The 16,627-nt window shown below is 33.3% G+C and overlaps 1 protein-coding gene across 1 annotated transcript; it reads left to right on the top strand.

The window, feature by feature from the left end:
- LOC109334900 (phospholipid-transporting ATPase 2-like) lies at window positions 2,424-13,721 on the top strand. Its single transcript, XM_019570896.1, has 20 exons — window positions 2,424-2,492; window positions 3,844-4,066; window positions 4,751-4,964; window positions 5,991-6,107; window positions 6,265-6,357; window positions 6,479-6,653; window positions 6,735-6,901; window positions 7,886-7,990; window positions 8,295-8,392; window positions 8,492-8,634; window positions 8,845-8,941; window positions 9,078-9,187; window positions 9,273-9,437; window positions 10,246-10,400; window positions 10,473-10,553; window positions 10,756-10,876; window positions 12,223-12,329; window positions 12,651-12,782; window positions 13,054-13,207; window positions 13,525-13,721. Exons 2-20 carry the CDS (start codon window positions 3,942-3,944, stop codon window positions 13,644-13,646), a joined length of 2,481 nt encoding a protein of 826 aa, XP_019426441.1. The 5' UTR covers window positions 2,424-2,492; window positions 3,844-3,941; the 3' UTR covers window positions 13,647-13,721.

Genomic DNA, 16,627 nt, shown 5'->3' with positions numbered 1-16,627 from the left:
TTTTTACCTATATTATGTCTTATGGAAGTAATTATTTGAACTTACATTTTCTTAATTTTTACATTGATAAATATGTATAATGCAATTTGTATGATTCTTTTAAAAATTATAGATAATGAGTATTCTTTTACACTTATAGATGTTGATGTTCCGTATAATATTATGATTTCGTTTGAGTTTATAATGATTTTATACATGATAAAATAGATTATGATTTACATGTTATCTTTATCAAACTTTGCAGTTAAAATCTCAAGATCCCAAAGATTTTTATAATTTGTTTAACATTGATAATATATGTATTTTTGTGCAAAAATTCTATTCTACAAATTTCATTAAGTAAGATAAGATTAATTTGATATGTTAATTTCAACATTTTATTGTTGACGTCGTTAGTCATTTAGGTTTGAATTAAGTGCACCTTTTACAAAACTAAAAAGATTAGTGCATATTACTTGCTTGGTTGAGTTACTCGTCTTATTTTAATTGGTTCAACTATTGAATAAATATCATTTTCAGTAATGAAGATAACAAACAAAATTAATTATGTAGCAATATAAAAGATGAATTTCTTTTAGGGAATATGATGATTTATATTGAAAATGAAATAGTTGAAAATTTTAATTCTAATTAAATCATCAATGAGTTTAAGTCTTTAAAAGAATGAAGAATAACACTTTAAATAAATGCATATGTTTCTTTAACGTCTTTAATTATTAATTATTTTTATCTAAAATTAATATTTTATTTTAAAACTTTGAAAAGAATTATGTATCTTTCTTTATATTTTTTGCTACTAAATTAATCTGAAAACTTTGCTCTCCTAAACTTTACTGCTTTGTTTGGTTTGAGAGAAGAAAATGAGAAGAGAAAAATATGTGAGAAAGAAAGATGTGAGAATTAGATTAGAATTTGATATTGTTTGAAGATTCTACCTATCAAATATGATTTTTAAAGACCCTATTATATAAGTATTTTTGCTTCATTGTAAAAATTAAGTGTCGTCAAATGTGTCATTTCTTCCATCTTTCTTCTCAAAGAGATTTTCAGTGAGACCCATGTATTTTTTTCTCTTTCTTCTCTCTTTCTCTTCTCAACCAAAGGAGAGAGAGGAAGAATCTCTATCCAATTTCTCTCTTCTTTCTTTCCACTCAAAGTTACCTCTACCAAAGGGAGTGGTACATGAAAAACCACCACTGTTTCTAACCACTTTATTTATTTTTCTCTTTTTTGTTTGCATGTATATGTGACTTATGTATATTGCACAAAGCATCACCTTAAGGTTGTTGATGTCTTGACTCAATAATGTTAAGAAGGGTGACAAAAAACAACAGGAACTGCACATTCTTATGCTTTGTAATACTTCTACAGGTAAAGTATGACTTTTGATAACTCTTACCTGACCGAAGTGCAGTGCATTGAACCATTTTTTACTCTTTTTTCTTTTAAAAACCATTATTTCATAAATTACCTTTTAACAATAACTTTTTTAGTATCATTGTTTTAATTTCTCCTCCTTAGACTTTTTTATTACTCTGGTCATTTTTAAATGGATTAAATATATATCAAATTGATATAAAGTCGATATACATTATATATAATAATATGCATTTATTATTAAAATTATTCATCAAGTTAAAGGAATAGATATAATATATTAAATATATGATGTTAATATCTTTAAGTAATGGATAGATTTCAATTCAAAATTAATTAACATAAATTGAATTCTTCCTTTATATTCCACATATTAATTTGGATTGAGAACAACATTTCCCTCTCAGATGCCTAACATGATTATAACTCATTAATAATTTGAAGGTGAAGTAGGTGACACAACTTGCTTGTTGCCTTTTCTTATCTTTATGCAAGTAAGAGTTTTCTATATTATTATCACTAGCATGTTGATATGCACTGTCGTGTTTGTCAACATTCTTTCCTATCGTTTGTAATGTATAGTTTGTATTTTATAAATTGTCAATTGGTCTAATATTCAATTTTTTAAATACACTTTTAAAATAAGAAGATAATAAGAAAATAATATTATATGGTTTTTTGGTAGAAATAAAAAGATATTGAGGGCAAAATAAGAAAACACAAATTACACCATGATGAGTGGTTATTTTATGTTTTCCCTTTATTAATAGTATAGAAGTATAGATGTAATAAATATTACATATACATTAAACTCTTATTTTTTATTTATTTATAATTTAGTTCACCTAATTAACATAGAGGGTTATATTTATGTTTACACATAATGTACACCACTGTTCATAATAATTAATATGAATGGTGATACAGTGATATTGTTTGTTGCATTTTCATACCTTTTCTTACTCAATAATGTATGAAAACAGACGCATTTCATTTTCATGAAACAGGAAAGTGCATCAATCAATTTACTAGCGAATAGTCAATAGGAACACTCGCACTCCCATCATTTTCAAGGTATCGTTGCAGAAAGGGAGAGAACAATTTCACATTCACAGGCACTTTCTCTAATCCATTACCATTCAATATTTCCATTGTTCTTTCCAAAATCGAAAGCGAATTCACAATTTAGATGCTGTGGTATCTAAATCCAACTCCGTTCGCAATCGTTTTTTTTGTAGATTTATTAATCGTGCAATTATATGAGATGTGGTTAGCACTGAGACTGTCTATATCAAATGATTTTAAATTGGTATCTTAAGATCTGTGCTGAAGCTTTTCGTATGTTAGGCCAAAAGAAATGTGATTTTTCATAGAAGTTTTTGGCAGAAACTTTTTTGTGAGAAGCTGAATATCTCAGATTTTTATCAGCTAAGTTTATTTATTTTATTTTATAATTTTTTTTCATGACCCATATCATATGATTTGACAAGATTTTAAGTTTGTTGTCAACTGCCTAACACAACTTTCACTTTTATCCGGGTTTAGTACCGACTATGTATAACATCAAAGAGGACTGAGGTTTAGGTGTTGCTATGATTTTTGTCATATAATTTTTATAGTACAAGCCCAATCAAACAAGCATATTAATTTTAGAAGTAAATATTTCTTCCTCCAAACAAACAGGGTTCATAATCTAGCTGATCCCACAGGTTTGTTTAAGTTTCTAATTTGTAATTAATATTTTATATTTTATAGTTTCTGTTCTGTTATCATACAAGCTTCCATCGTTCTAAAAAGTTCTTCCTCAAGCACACAAGTTTTGTCATCATGAAAATTGAAATTATTTGCTATTGTCATGCTACCAATCAAATTGTTATTCCTTGACAAGATTTCACATTACCAAAGTTGAACATGTAAAAGTAGATAGTGTATCTTATATGATAAAATTTTGGCTTGTGATGAATTTATATGTGAAATTATGATTGGTTTTCCTTTGCCATATTTTGGTGCATGCATTGATGCATAGTTGCATACATGTAGTGGGCTAAGGATGTCCTGTTTATTCACCGTTAGTCATCCCACTGATATTCAATTGATTATGAGATTCTTCAACACTTTTTGTATGTTGATTTGCCTTGGTACTTTAACTGAGACTTGTCATTCAAATGGACTCGGGTCAAATTAGATTAAGATATTATGCACAATACATCTTAAGTTGCATCCTGAATTTACTGATAGTATTTATGTATGTGAAGAGTGGAATGATATTTATTATGCTGATATGACCTGCATATAGTAATGTTCTGTTTATTTTTGAGAAATGGAGAAAATGAAATCTATTTTGATGTTGGGTTCAATCTGTTTATTGTATATATTTGGTTTGGTGATATCATTATCTAGTTCTAATTTTCATGATCACAAATTTAATGTACTAATCTTATATTTTCCTCTTCTCACTGCTTGCAGATATACAATTATTTGAGTTTTTCAACATTGTTCTCTTTGGGTATTGCAATGAAGGTGTAGAGGATATCTATAGGCAATCAGGCACTCCGAATTCAACAATGAAGCGATTTGTATACATCAATGATGGTGAATCATCACATGATTTATACTGTGATAATCGTGTTTCAAATAGAAAATATACTGTATTGAACTTTCTTCCAAAAAATTTATGGGAACAGTTCAGGTAATCTTTCTACCAATGCTGCTTACTGCTTGTTATTTTTTATTGCAATTGCCTTAACATTTTTGTTATTTTTTTATTCCAAAAACAAAGATGTTGAACACAATAACTAATAAATTTAATAACGTTAATTAGAAGTGTGTTCTATGACATAAAATTCATCTAAAGTTTCACAATACAAAAGCATGAAGGAAAACATAACTGTGTATACTATATTCTGCAACACAAAGTAAGAAACAAATGAAACAACAAATGAGAAAAATAATAAAGATGCTGAGAGTGTGGGTACTGGACTGTTAAGCAGCAAAGTCAGAAGAAAAAAATGCTACCTCGGAAAACAGTGACAACTGACAAGCAGTTGGTGGCCAAAGCATAGTCACATATTCCCCTCATTTAGTCAATGCATCACATACGAATTCCACAATGCCATGGTCTGGGGTTACAAATACTTGACTAATCCTAGATTCTAGGTTTCCAGCCTTCTTCTTTCTATATATTGGTTCAAGCTTTCTCAAATGTAATGAATGATTAAGGCTCAGATTTTTGTTAAGTAATGCGCAAGGTGGAAAAATTTCATTTCAATTTCTAGTATAATATGCGTGCATACCTAATATGACTTGTTGCTATCGTTTATTTAACAGTCTCTGGTCCTTGTTTTTAATCCATCTGATTTTATTCCTTTTTCAGCCGGTTCATGAACCAGTACTTTTTGCTGATAGCTTGCCTGCAGCTATGGCCTCTCATTACTCCAGTAAATCCTGCCAGTACTTGGGGTCCACTTATCTTTATTTTTGCAGTCTCCGCATCAAAAGAGGCGTGGGATGATTACAATAGATATCTTTCAGACAAGAAGGCAAATGAGAAGGAGGTCTGGGTTGTGAGGAAGGGCGTCAAGCAACATGTATGAAGGATATTTGATTTTCTTAAGCGTATATTTTATTCTGGGTTTTGTCAGAGCAACTTAACAGTTTTAAAAAAAAGTCTCAACTTACTGTTTCCAGCAATTGTTCATCATTTCAATAACTGTACATCATTTTGACTTTTATAAAGGATTCTAGTGTGTTATTTTTCTAAGATATTGCTAGTTTGCTACTCCTTCATGTCAGTAGATGATTTTGACCTTGGTAAAAAATTAAATCCTATACGTAAGGTATCTATGGTGTTAGGGTTTTTGAAATTTCAAGCAATTAGGAAGATATTTATAGGAGTTTCCCTTACATTTATGCCTTTCACAGTTTTATGCATATCTGCATGGTGTATATTTGTCAAATAATATGTACCCTGCATTTTTTCTCCCTGTTTTTGTTTTTGTTTCCATCCCCAGTTTTTGTTTAAAAAAGTTATGTTTGATTGGTTCATTCCTGTAATGATTAATTGCAGCGTTAATTTTTACTTTATATTCTAATGCATATACTCCAAAGTGGAAATTGACTTTTGTTTTTTAAGAAATGCTGGTTTAACATCAATATGGAGTGCTTACCATTGTTTTTCATTTTAATGAAAGAGGTCAAAATCAACGAGTAACTGCATTCTGCACCCCAACTACAAACGATTTGGACTAAAATACAGTCTTGAATGAATATAATCATTGGCAATATGCATATCCTGCTGAAAATCATTAAGTAAGCATGAGTGCTTGAGAACATTGACATGCATCCCTATCATTTACTGTAAGAACCAAAGGTCAAGTTTATCTATAAGACCAATGTTATACTACTCCTTAAGACCTGCTTGGAGCATCAATTTCTTTGAGATTGTTAATCTAAGTATATATAAGTCCAAATACCTACTCGGTCTGCATTCCATGTTGTAGGTTTCAAGGGTTACATTGACTTTCTTGTTTATAAATTAGATAGCATGTTCCCTTATATCTGTAAATCTAATATTCTTTTTTTTCGGGGTGGGGGTTGCGTTGATGGTGCCGTAGGTTGAAGCCCAAGATATTCTTGTGGGTAATTTAGTATGGCTTCGTGAAAATGATGAAGTGCCTTGTGACCTTGTTTTGATTGGTACATCTGATTCTCAGGGAGTTTGCTATATAGAGGTAATCATTCATTAAACTTGCTAAAATTGGACCTCTCTCTTTGTGGCATTAAAGAGAACTTAATTCCACTAATCTCCTTCTTTCCTCTTTTTGAGGACAGAACATCATAATTAATTATATACATTTCATGGATATCGTGATATGACATGTTATTTAGACTTCTGCAATGGATGGTGAAATGGATCTGAAGACACGGGTCATACCTTCTGCTTGCATGGGAATCAATGTTGAACTTATGCATAAGATTAAGGCAAGATTTTATAAAAAGTAACTATAAATGGTATAATTGTTACAAGCTCTGTCAAATGATACTGTATTTCATACATAATTAATCACTCTCTTTCTTTATGTATCCTCGTGTCTGTGTTTAGGGTGTAATCGAGTGTCCCAGTCCAGATAAAGACATTAGAAGATTTGATGCAAACATGCGGTTGTTCCCCCCATTTATTGATAATGACATATGCCCTTTAACCATTAAAAACACAGTTCTTCAGTCTTGTTACCTGCGGAACACTGAATGGGCATGTGGAGTGGCTGTGTATACAGGCAAGTCCATGTATAACATGCATTAAACTTTTTGATATTTTCAGCAACAATTTAAATTATCTGGCACATGTATTTCTCCAGGCAATGAAACCAAACTTGGCATGAGTAGAGGCATCGCAGAACCAAAGCTCACTGCTATGGATGCCATGATCGACAAGCTGACTGGTGCTATATTTGTATTTCAAATTGTTGTTGTTATGGTTCTTGGCATAGCGGGTAATGTTTGGAAGGAAACAGAAGCGAAGAAAGTATGTCACGATTTCTGAACTGAAGTTTCTGGTGCACTTATAATTGTACTCATAATTGTAACTAATCTGTTAGAATGTCTTGATATTTCATAATAGTTTATCATATCTTAGAATATCTTAGCTGATTATTTAGGAGTTGATAAAGTATTCTGAGATGTCATCAAGATATTATAATATAATCCTATCACATTAGGATATGTTTATTCATTCGCCTTTTTTATCTGTCTATTGCTATGTTATTCTGTCTGCTTCCTGTGCTTCCTGTGCTTGGTTTGTTGCTTCCTTTGTGTTTCATATGCACTATTTACTTGAGTGTAAATTGTACTCTCAATGAAGAATGCCTTTGGTTTATTTTAGAAGATAATTCCTGTAATCTTTAAGTCATTGTTTCAATGGATGTCAGGACATCCTGGATTTTCTTTATAACACCCAGTCAATTTGTAATTTCCTTGTCATTATGCTATTATTATTATATCCTTCAAGGATTGTTTAGAGAAAATGCTACGTTGGATGAGTTGACACACTAGACAACATAGAATTATGAATGAATGCATTAGGGAAAATGTTGAGTAGCTCCTACTGTAGAAAAAGATGGTAGAATCATGCTTTAGGTGGTTTGTGCATGTGTAGAGGAGACCATTAGAAGCTCCACTGAGGAGAGTAGATCAAAAGATGTTAGTCCAATTTCTAGAGGAAGAGGGATACCAAGAAAAACCATAGGCGAAACAATTAGTAAAGATTTAGATATCAATGCTTTGTCAATGAACATGATTTATGATAGAACATTATGGCGTCGTTCGATCATGTAGTTGACCTTACCTAGTGGGACTATGGCTTGGTTGTTTTTGTTCCTTTTGTTCTAAGTTTTTGCCATATTTTAATGCCTTATCTGTAACTACTGACTTCAAGTTTCCCTATATTGAAATGCTATTTTCAAGATGCAGGTAGGTTAATCCTAATTTTTTGTTGTTTTATTCTTTGAAGCAATGGTATGTTCTTTACCCTGATGAAGGCCCTTGGTATGAACTATTGGTCATTCCTTTGCGGTTCGAGCTTCTTTGTTCCATCATGATACCCATTTCAATTAAGGTAAGCTGATGGTATAGTTCTTGGCAGAATAAAAAGTACATTCAACGCACTTGTCATTTCTATTGTCATTCAAACACAGTCACATTATAGAAAGCATAGTGATAGTACTTTGATGGAAGAAAATTGACAACCTTTAGAAACTAAAGGAAATGATATTAAAACTGAATCTCTTACCAAAATTGGGATCTTGTACAGTTATCCATAATGCCAATACAATATTATTATTTAATTCTGTATTAATTCTAGCTTGTGTAGATATTGTGAGAGTGAAAGTTGATTTAGACAACTGTACCATCTCTGGCAGGTATCTCTGGATTTAGTGAAGAGCTTATATGCAAACTTTATTGATTGGGACCATCAGATGATTGACCTAGAGACTAATATTCCATCTCATGCAACAAAGTGAGTGAGTGAAGGATTCTCATTGCTAACTACTTTCCTTAACTAGTACATTTCACATTTGTTTTATGAATGATGTTTGTTGTATCTTGTATGTGGCAGTACAGCGATAAGCGAGGACCTAGGACAAGTTGAGTATATCTTGACTGACAAAACAGGCACCCTGACTGAGAATAAAATGATATTTAGAAGATGCTGTATCAATGGCATTTTCTATGGGAATGAGAATGGAGATGCATTGAAAGGTCTGATTGGATTTTGCAACTCTTTCTTGTTGCCTTGTTGTTATGCAATAGCTGTGTTTGAACTTTTTCTTAACTGGAAATGCCAACTTCGCATATGCATATACTCATTGACTTTTGTTTAGCCTGTGCATGTTTTTTGAATATGTATTCGCTTCTGTATTTGTTTTTGCAAGTTTCACCTCCTGATTAATTACATCCTGTGATCTGCAGATGCAGAGCTTCTCAATGCTGTTTCCAGTGGTTTGCCGGACGTTGTACGATTTCTTACAGTTATGGCGATATGTAATACTGTCATACCTACACGAAGGTGATTCTGCCTTTATCCTTGCTTGGACACAGATATGGAAACTGTTAAGAATGACATAATTCTCAGGATATTTTAGTTAGACTTGAGAGTAAAAACTATCAATTGTGCTTTTGTTTTCTTGTACACTCATTCACAGCAAAACTGGAGATATCTTGTATAAGGCACAGTCTCAGGATGAGGATGCTCTTGTTCAGGCTGCTGCTTGGCTGCATATGGTTTTCTTCAATAAGAATGGAAACATTCTTGGTATTCTCACTTACCATTCTTTTTGAAGTATGGCTAATTAATTGCTTACTAATTCTATTTTATCATTTTCTCTAATATATTTCAGAAGTCAAGTTCAACTCCAAGATACTTCAGTATGAAGTTTTGGAAACCTTAGAGTTCACATCTGATAGGAAAAGAATGTCAGTGGTGTTGAAAGATTGCCAAAATGGAAAGATCCTTCTCCTGTCGAAAGGAGCAGATGAGGCTATTCTTCCATATGCTTGTGCTGGTCAGATTATTAACGTTACCTGTTTTATTGTTATTGTAGACTTGTAGGACAATCAAACGCTATTTGCAAAGGGATTTTCATTCAATTCATATTTTTCTTTTCATGAATTTATACCTTATCCCTCAAATTCTTTGTACTTTTCTTTTCTTATATGAATATGACCTGCTGGAGGTTTAGAATCAGAGAGGAGTTGAGTGACTCGCAACAAGTAGGGAATGACTCATCAATATTTAATACTCATGCATCATTTTTGGACAATTTTGTTGTTGTAGTATTTCCCAAGCATAGATGCTAAAATATTTCCTCAGTTTTTTAATTTCCCTCCCTTTTTCATTTCTTTTAATCTGACCTATATTATATGCACTTGGGGTCAGCCTTTGTGCTATGTGATGTGTCTTAACTGTTCTTCCAACCACAACGGAAATGACCAACTATTTTTTTAAAAGTAAACAACAGCACATATGGTCCTTTATAATATATTGTTGCTAATATCCTGAATATCTATTATTATATTTTTGGCTTGAATTTACATATGTAATACAAAAATCGTAACCAAAAGGAGTTGCAAAAATAGATCAATCGATCCAATTCAAACGAATAAAGTTTGGATTATGTTGATTGGATTTGTCATAAAATATTGCTGATCAGTTTGGATTTTCACCAAACTGGATGTTAGTTTGACAGGCAAAAGTGCCAAAACTGAACTAAAATTGACTGACTACTCAGAGTCCCATACTTCAAGCTCCCTAATATGTTCATTTGTTTGAAATTTATTTTGTTGTACAATTGACACCATCACTTACTGCAGGGAAGCAAACCCGAAACTTCGTTGAAGCTGTGGAGCAGTATGCTCACTTGGGACTACGTACGCTGTGTCTGGCTTGGCGTGAGTTGAACGAGGATGAATATCAAGAATGGTCTTTGATGTTTAAAGAGGCTAGCAGCACTTTGGTTGATAGAGAGGTAAAGGGAACTCTTATTAATGATTTTATATTCTGTAAATCTAAGATGATTTCACAATTTGCTATTTTTCAGTGGAGAGTAGCTGAGGTCTGTCAAAGAGTAGAGCATAACTTGGAAGTTCTTGGCGTGACAGCAATAGAGGATCGTTTACAGGTGAATATCTGTTGTGTTTGCACATGGAGATCTAATTTTTAGATAGCATTTTCAAAACCTTATAATTTTGCTGAATTTCTATATACTTTAGATAGTTTGGGCCTTGGGGGATAAAGAGAGGAAAATAAAGAATGAATTTTCCTTGTGAGTTTATATGCATATGATGATCATTGGAATTTTACTTTCACTTGAAATCTTTCAGGATGGTGTCCCTGAAACTATAGAAACACTACGAAAAGCTGGAATAAATTTTTGGATGCTAACAGGAGACAAGCAGAATACCGCAATACAAATTGCCCTGTCATGTAATTTTATTTCTCCAGGTAGTTAAGATTTGAGATCCAGTAGAATAGTGTAGTTTTCTTCTCAGTTTAGTGTAAATTAAAAAAAAGTGCGGCTAAATATATGGGACTCTCACTAAGTGGGGTATGGGGAGGGTAGATGTGTGTAGCCTTACTGTTGCAAGCGAGGCTCACCCTTCGTTTATCGAACCCATGACCTCCAGGTCAAAAGGCAAATAACCTTACCATTTCATCGAGGCTCACCCTTCGTTTATTGAATTTTTTGTATCATACCAAAGAATCTAGAAACATAAGAGTCGATATCGTCCATGGTTGTTTTGCCATTCTCTGTTTATCTTAAGTGACAAAATTATCTGTCTCCATGCAACAATTCTGTTCTAAATATCTCTAATTTCTTTGGGGAGTAAGCTAATGAGTAGTGAAAAATGAAACTCCACCAATTCCTTGAACGGAGAAATATGTGATTGTTACCATACTGATAGGTTACGTAACAATTAACATGGTTGCTTTATTACAAAGGGCTCCAAGTACATAGCATTTCACCTTCTTGCTTTTCTGTTTTCCTTTCCTTTATTTTCCATGTACCTTTACACGATTAACGATAGGAAGCATTAATATGACACCGGACACTGATACGGTAAGAGACAAGGAAGTGAGGATACTGAATATTTTAAACATTAGAAGACATGGCATGACTTTGGTACAACATACAAAATTAGTATAAAATTAGCTTAAAGGCAAAAATATGAAATCAAGACAGAAATAATGTTTTAAAAGGTAGCATGAGTTACTGTAAACTAACACTTATCTAACTATTGTGATATTTATTTCTATCTAGATTTTGTAAGTTACATCTATTGGATTTGTACCAAGTATTTAAAACCTATTTGTATCCATAAGATTTAACAAATAAATAAAGATTAATTGGGTATGGAAGGAAGGTTGTAATAAAGTGCAATATTATCATGTAACCCATAGGAAAGGCATATATTTATACCCTTGACTCGAACTATACAACACTTCGATAATTAGAGAGACATAAAAGCTTAAAATCAGAAAATATCTAGAATAATTTTTTTCAGTTTGAAAATATCCCAGACCCTAGTCATGATGCTTCAAAACTGAAGCTTCTGGTTCACAACATGGGCTGCCAACCCATACAAACAATACAGCTGTTGTTACTTTACATGCTGTTGTGGATATAAACCCACTTTTTAAGGGCATGAGTGTGTACAATTCAATGTTCATAATTTGCTTTCAAATTTACTGTGTGATTAGTTTTATGCATCATTTTTAGAAGGTTTTAAAATTTATAATGGTAACACTGAATAGCCTTTATTCTTTCAATCTCTCCCCCAAACTGATAGAACCGAAAGGGCAGCTTCTATCAATTGATGGAAAAACAGAGGATGAGGTTTATAGAAGTCTAGAGAGAGTGCTCCTTACAATGCGGGTAACTGTGTCAGAACCTAAGGTACTGCTTTACATGTTTGTATTAACTTAGAATCCATTGATTCTGAAATTTGCTTACTTGGTGTTTTTTTCTTGTTTATTTTGGTTATTGTATTTTTTGGTTTTTAGGAGGATATCTTATTGCCTGTTCTTGTACATTTTTTCTTCTTCACTAATGAATTTCTTTTCTTATCTATAAAATAAAATAAAATCAAGGGATATGCTGCTTGCAAAAATGCATTTGGTTTTTGGACTAAGACATTCTTTTAGGAAACATATTGAAGTCAAGATAGTTTTAATGGTTTTGAAGTTCACTTGTTCATTGTTCTGCCTTCGCAAACAGAATGTGGCTTTTGTTATTGATGGTTGGGCTCTTGAGATTGCACTTAACCACTACTGCAAAGCTTTTACTGAGCTGGCAATATTGTCAAGGACTGCTATATGTTGTCGAGTGACACCATCACAAAAAGCACAGGTTTTTTTGGCAACTCTCTTCCTATAATATCTTTCCTTGTGTTGTTGTAAGAACTTATGTTTTACATTCCTTTTTTGTCTTCCTTTTCCTTCCACCCTAGAATTGTGTTATCCTGTTTCCTTTTGATTAACTCCTTGTTGTAAGAAGGGAATAATAGGACGTATCTTATGCTTTCCTCTAAGGCAACATAATACTGCTAGCTATATTGTTTTTTTATTTATCAGAAAATAATGACACTAGTTTTCCTTGTGTACACCACTATTTGTTGCAGCTTGTACAGATCCTAAAATCATGTGACTATAGAACATTGGCAATTGGTGATGGTGGGAACGATGTAAGGATGATACAACAGGCTGATATCGGTGTGGGCATTAGTGGCAGAGAAGGATTGCAGGCAGCAAGAGCAGCTGATTACAGTATAGGAAGTAAGCCATTTTATACCTTTTTCAGGTGCAATCATGATGTATACAATAGTTCTTAATGCATGTGTCAAATATCTTTTTCTGATTTTCTCCCATTTGAAATTTTGTCAGATATTTTATTCATATGGTTCAACTTATGGTGCTGTCTGTATCAGAACCTTTTTGAATAATTTTTTCATTTTACTTTAACTCCTCAACTTGATCTCTTTTTTATTGTCTGAAAATTATATTAGCCAGATTGGTTGTTCTCCTTCTTTGTTTATTTGCACATGACTTGCAGATTTCATCTCTAATGTTGTGATTGTTCTATTATTTTTCAGAGTTTAGATTTCTTAAAAGATTAATTCTGGTCCATGGCCGGTACTCTTACAACCGTACAGCATTTCTTTCTCAGTATTCATTCTACAAGTCCCTACTGATATGTTTCATCCAAATCTTGTGAGTATCTACCATCAATTTCCTTCCTTTTTCACAACAGGACTAAGCACATAGAGTTAGATCTCTTTTTCGTCAGGGACAAGATTCAAGCCAAAACTCTTCAAGTAAAGCACATTCCATCTGATTTTCAGACTGCAGATGTGCTCAGCTAGCCCTTGGCCACGGCTAGGTTTCTAATCTTAAGGAAACAACTTAGAGTAGTTGACTTAGCCTCTCTAGTCAAACTACCCTTGGTTTCAGGAGGTATATTAGAGATCACGTGTCAAATTGAAACTTGATTTCAATTATAACACGTGTTTTGGTTTAGCTCTAACTGTTAAACAGTTAGAGGTTTGTTTTCTGTTACTGATTATTCACTAACTGTTTTTCTAGTTAGTTATAGGGGGTGAGTAGTTCCTCACCTTCCTTTTGGCCTCTATTCTGATTCCTATAAATAGGAATCCCCTTTGTTGTTATCAATTCAATAAAATTACAATTCAGAATTGAGATTCTGTTAAAAGCATATACTCTCTATTTTCTTTTCTTATGTTTTTATAATAATGCTCTGAGTTCAAAAAACTTAATGGAGTTGATAAGTATTTGCGGGCATTGTCATTGCAGAACTTTAATCGGTTTACCAAAATTGTTTGCTTTTGTAGAATGAGAGGAAAAGAGGAAGAAGTGTGAACTGAAGAGAAATGAGGAGAAGAAGAAGTTCTCGTGAAGAAGAGAGAGAAAAAGGGAGAGAGAAAAAGGGAGAGAGAGAGAGAGAAAAGGGAAAAATGCAAAGTGAGAGAGAAAGAAATAATATGCTTTTCTATTTGTTATTCTGAATTGTTAATTACAAAAGAAGCATGTGCTCTTTACTTACACCAAACTAGAAAACTAACTGGTAATGAATATGGTCATAAAGATGGACCAGATACATTGAAGGAATAAAAGAAGGCTATATACATTTTAATCAAAACAGTTACAAATCAGTTAAACTGAACTACTCTAACATTCCCCCCTGAATTCGGAGCTACGGTGATCTTTGTTGAGCAGTATATAGATCAGTGATGTGAAGCTTGTCCCGAAGAAGAGTAAAACGAGAAGTAGAGAGAGGCTTGGTCAGAATATCCGCAACTTGATGCTCAGATGAAACATGCTCAACAAGTAACTGTTTGCTGATTACTCTTTCTCTCTCTGATCCAAAAGAGATCAAGTTCAATATGTTTGGTCCTTGAGTGCAAGACTGGATTTCTGGATAGTAAAACAGTGCTCATATTATCACAGTAAACAATTGGAACAAAACTCTTAAATTGTAACTCCTGAAGAAGACTTTGAATCCAGATCATCTCACTAGCAGCAATAGTTAAGCTGCGATATTCGACTTCAGTTGTGGACCCATTCTTGCTTCTTCGACCACCAAGAGACCAAATTAGGACCTAGATAAAAACAGGCCCCTGAAGTAGATTTCCTATCATCGGGATCAGAAGCCCAATCAGCATCACAGTAGGTATAGAGAGGAAGAGGATGATGAGGAGATGCTGGTCTTAAAATTAGACCATGAGTGATAGTCCCTTGAAGATATCGCAAGATTCGTTTTAGAGCTTTCCAATGTTCTTCTTGAGGTTGAGAGAGAAACTGACAAACCTTACTAATACTATAGGAGATCTTTGGTCTTGTAATTGTGATATACTGTAGAGCCCCAACAAGAGATCGATATACTTTTCCGTCTTCCAAGAAATTGCTCCCATGCTTAGTAAGCTTGCATCCCCCAACCATAGGAGTAGGCAGACTTTTCATATCATCCATATGAAATTTCTGTAGTAAGTCTTTGATGTACTTGGATTGAGTAAGAAGAAGAGACCCATTTGGAAGTTTCTAAATTTCAATGCCCAAAAAATAATCTAAAGTACCAAGATCTTTTAGGGCAAAAACAAGATTCATCTTCTCAATAAGCTGCTTGATCAAAGTGGGAGAGGTACCCGTGATGATAATATCGTCAACATAACATAACACAAACAATTTGTGTGTAGAAGTAGTCAATAAAAAGAGAGAATGATCACACCTACACTTTCGGAAACCAAATGATAAGAGTGTTCCAGCTAATTTTTCAAACCAGGCCCGAGGAACTTGCTTAAGACCATAAATGGCTTTATTGAGCTTGCAAACTAAAGTTTATCTGAAGTCTTGAGTCCTTCTGGTTGTTGCATGTATACCACCTCCTCAAGAACTTCATTCAGAAAGGCATTATTAACATCAACTTGTTGAACATCTCATCCATAGGTTAGATTGAACCCCAATCATAGTGTGAAATTGTTTGAAAAGAATAAGAGCTTTAGACTTTTGTTTAAGAAGAAACACCCAAGTATGTCTAGTACAATAATCAACAATAGACATATAATATTTGTACCCGGAGATAGAAATAACCGGAGCTGGCCCCCAAAGATCAATAAACACTAACTCAAAGGGAGTGGAATAAACCGTATGTGAGGGTGGTGAAGGTAAACGATGTGACTTACCTAGAGCATAAGCATTACAAAAATCAGTGGTATTTTTATTCATGAGAGGAAGTTTACAGTGTTTCAAAATATGATGTACAACTTCTTCATGTGGGTGTCCTAAACGAGAATGCCATAACAAGTACAAGTTTTCATTTCTAGAGTGTGTATGAGTAGGAGAAACAGAAAAATTACAACTCGTAGTTAAATTTGGACTAGTGGAAACCGAAACAGAATTGGACAAGGAGGCTGGAAACTGGAGATTGGTGAAGACATACAACCCTTCAGGACCGAGAGTTCCTTCTAGAAGTAAGGCTCCATCAACCTGAGATTTCACACAACAATAGTGAGAATGAAACTCAAAATAAATAGCATTATCTCTGGCAAATTGACTAACACTAACAAGGTTTTTGGTTATAGAAGGAACCAAAAGTAAATTTTTAAGTGTGAGGACTCGGGACGGATCATAAGTGTCCTGGTTCACGATTTCCTCATCCTAGGGGTTCATTTCCTGGTTCTT

The sequence above is a fragment of the Lupinus angustifolius genome, chromosome LG19 (genome assembly GCF_001865875.1).
Source record: "Lupinus angustifolius cultivar Tanjil chromosome LG19, LupAngTanjil_v1.0, whole genome shotgun sequence".
NCBI classification, from domain to species: domain Eukaryota; kingdom Viridiplantae; phylum Streptophyta; class Magnoliopsida; order Fabales; family Fabaceae; genus Lupinus; species Lupinus angustifolius.
The sequence above is the reverse complement of the archived record's forward strand: the minus strand, read 5'-3'. Positions and strand labels throughout refer to the sequence as shown.

Excerpts from the sequence above, each read along its gene's own strand:
- LOC109334900 (XM_019570896.1), top strand. The coding sequence starts at position 3,942 with ATGAAGCGATTTGTATACATCAATGATGGTGAATCATCACATGATTTA. Across the intron at positions 8,635-8,844 it reads GAATGGAGATGCATTGAAAG|ATGCAGAGCTTCTCAATGCT; the intron begins GTCTGATTGGAT and ends TGTGATCTGCAG. Across the intron at positions 9,188-9,272 it reads TAAGAATGGAAACATTCTTG|AAGTCAAGTTCAACTCCAAG; the intron begins GTATTCTCACTT and ends AATATATTTCAG.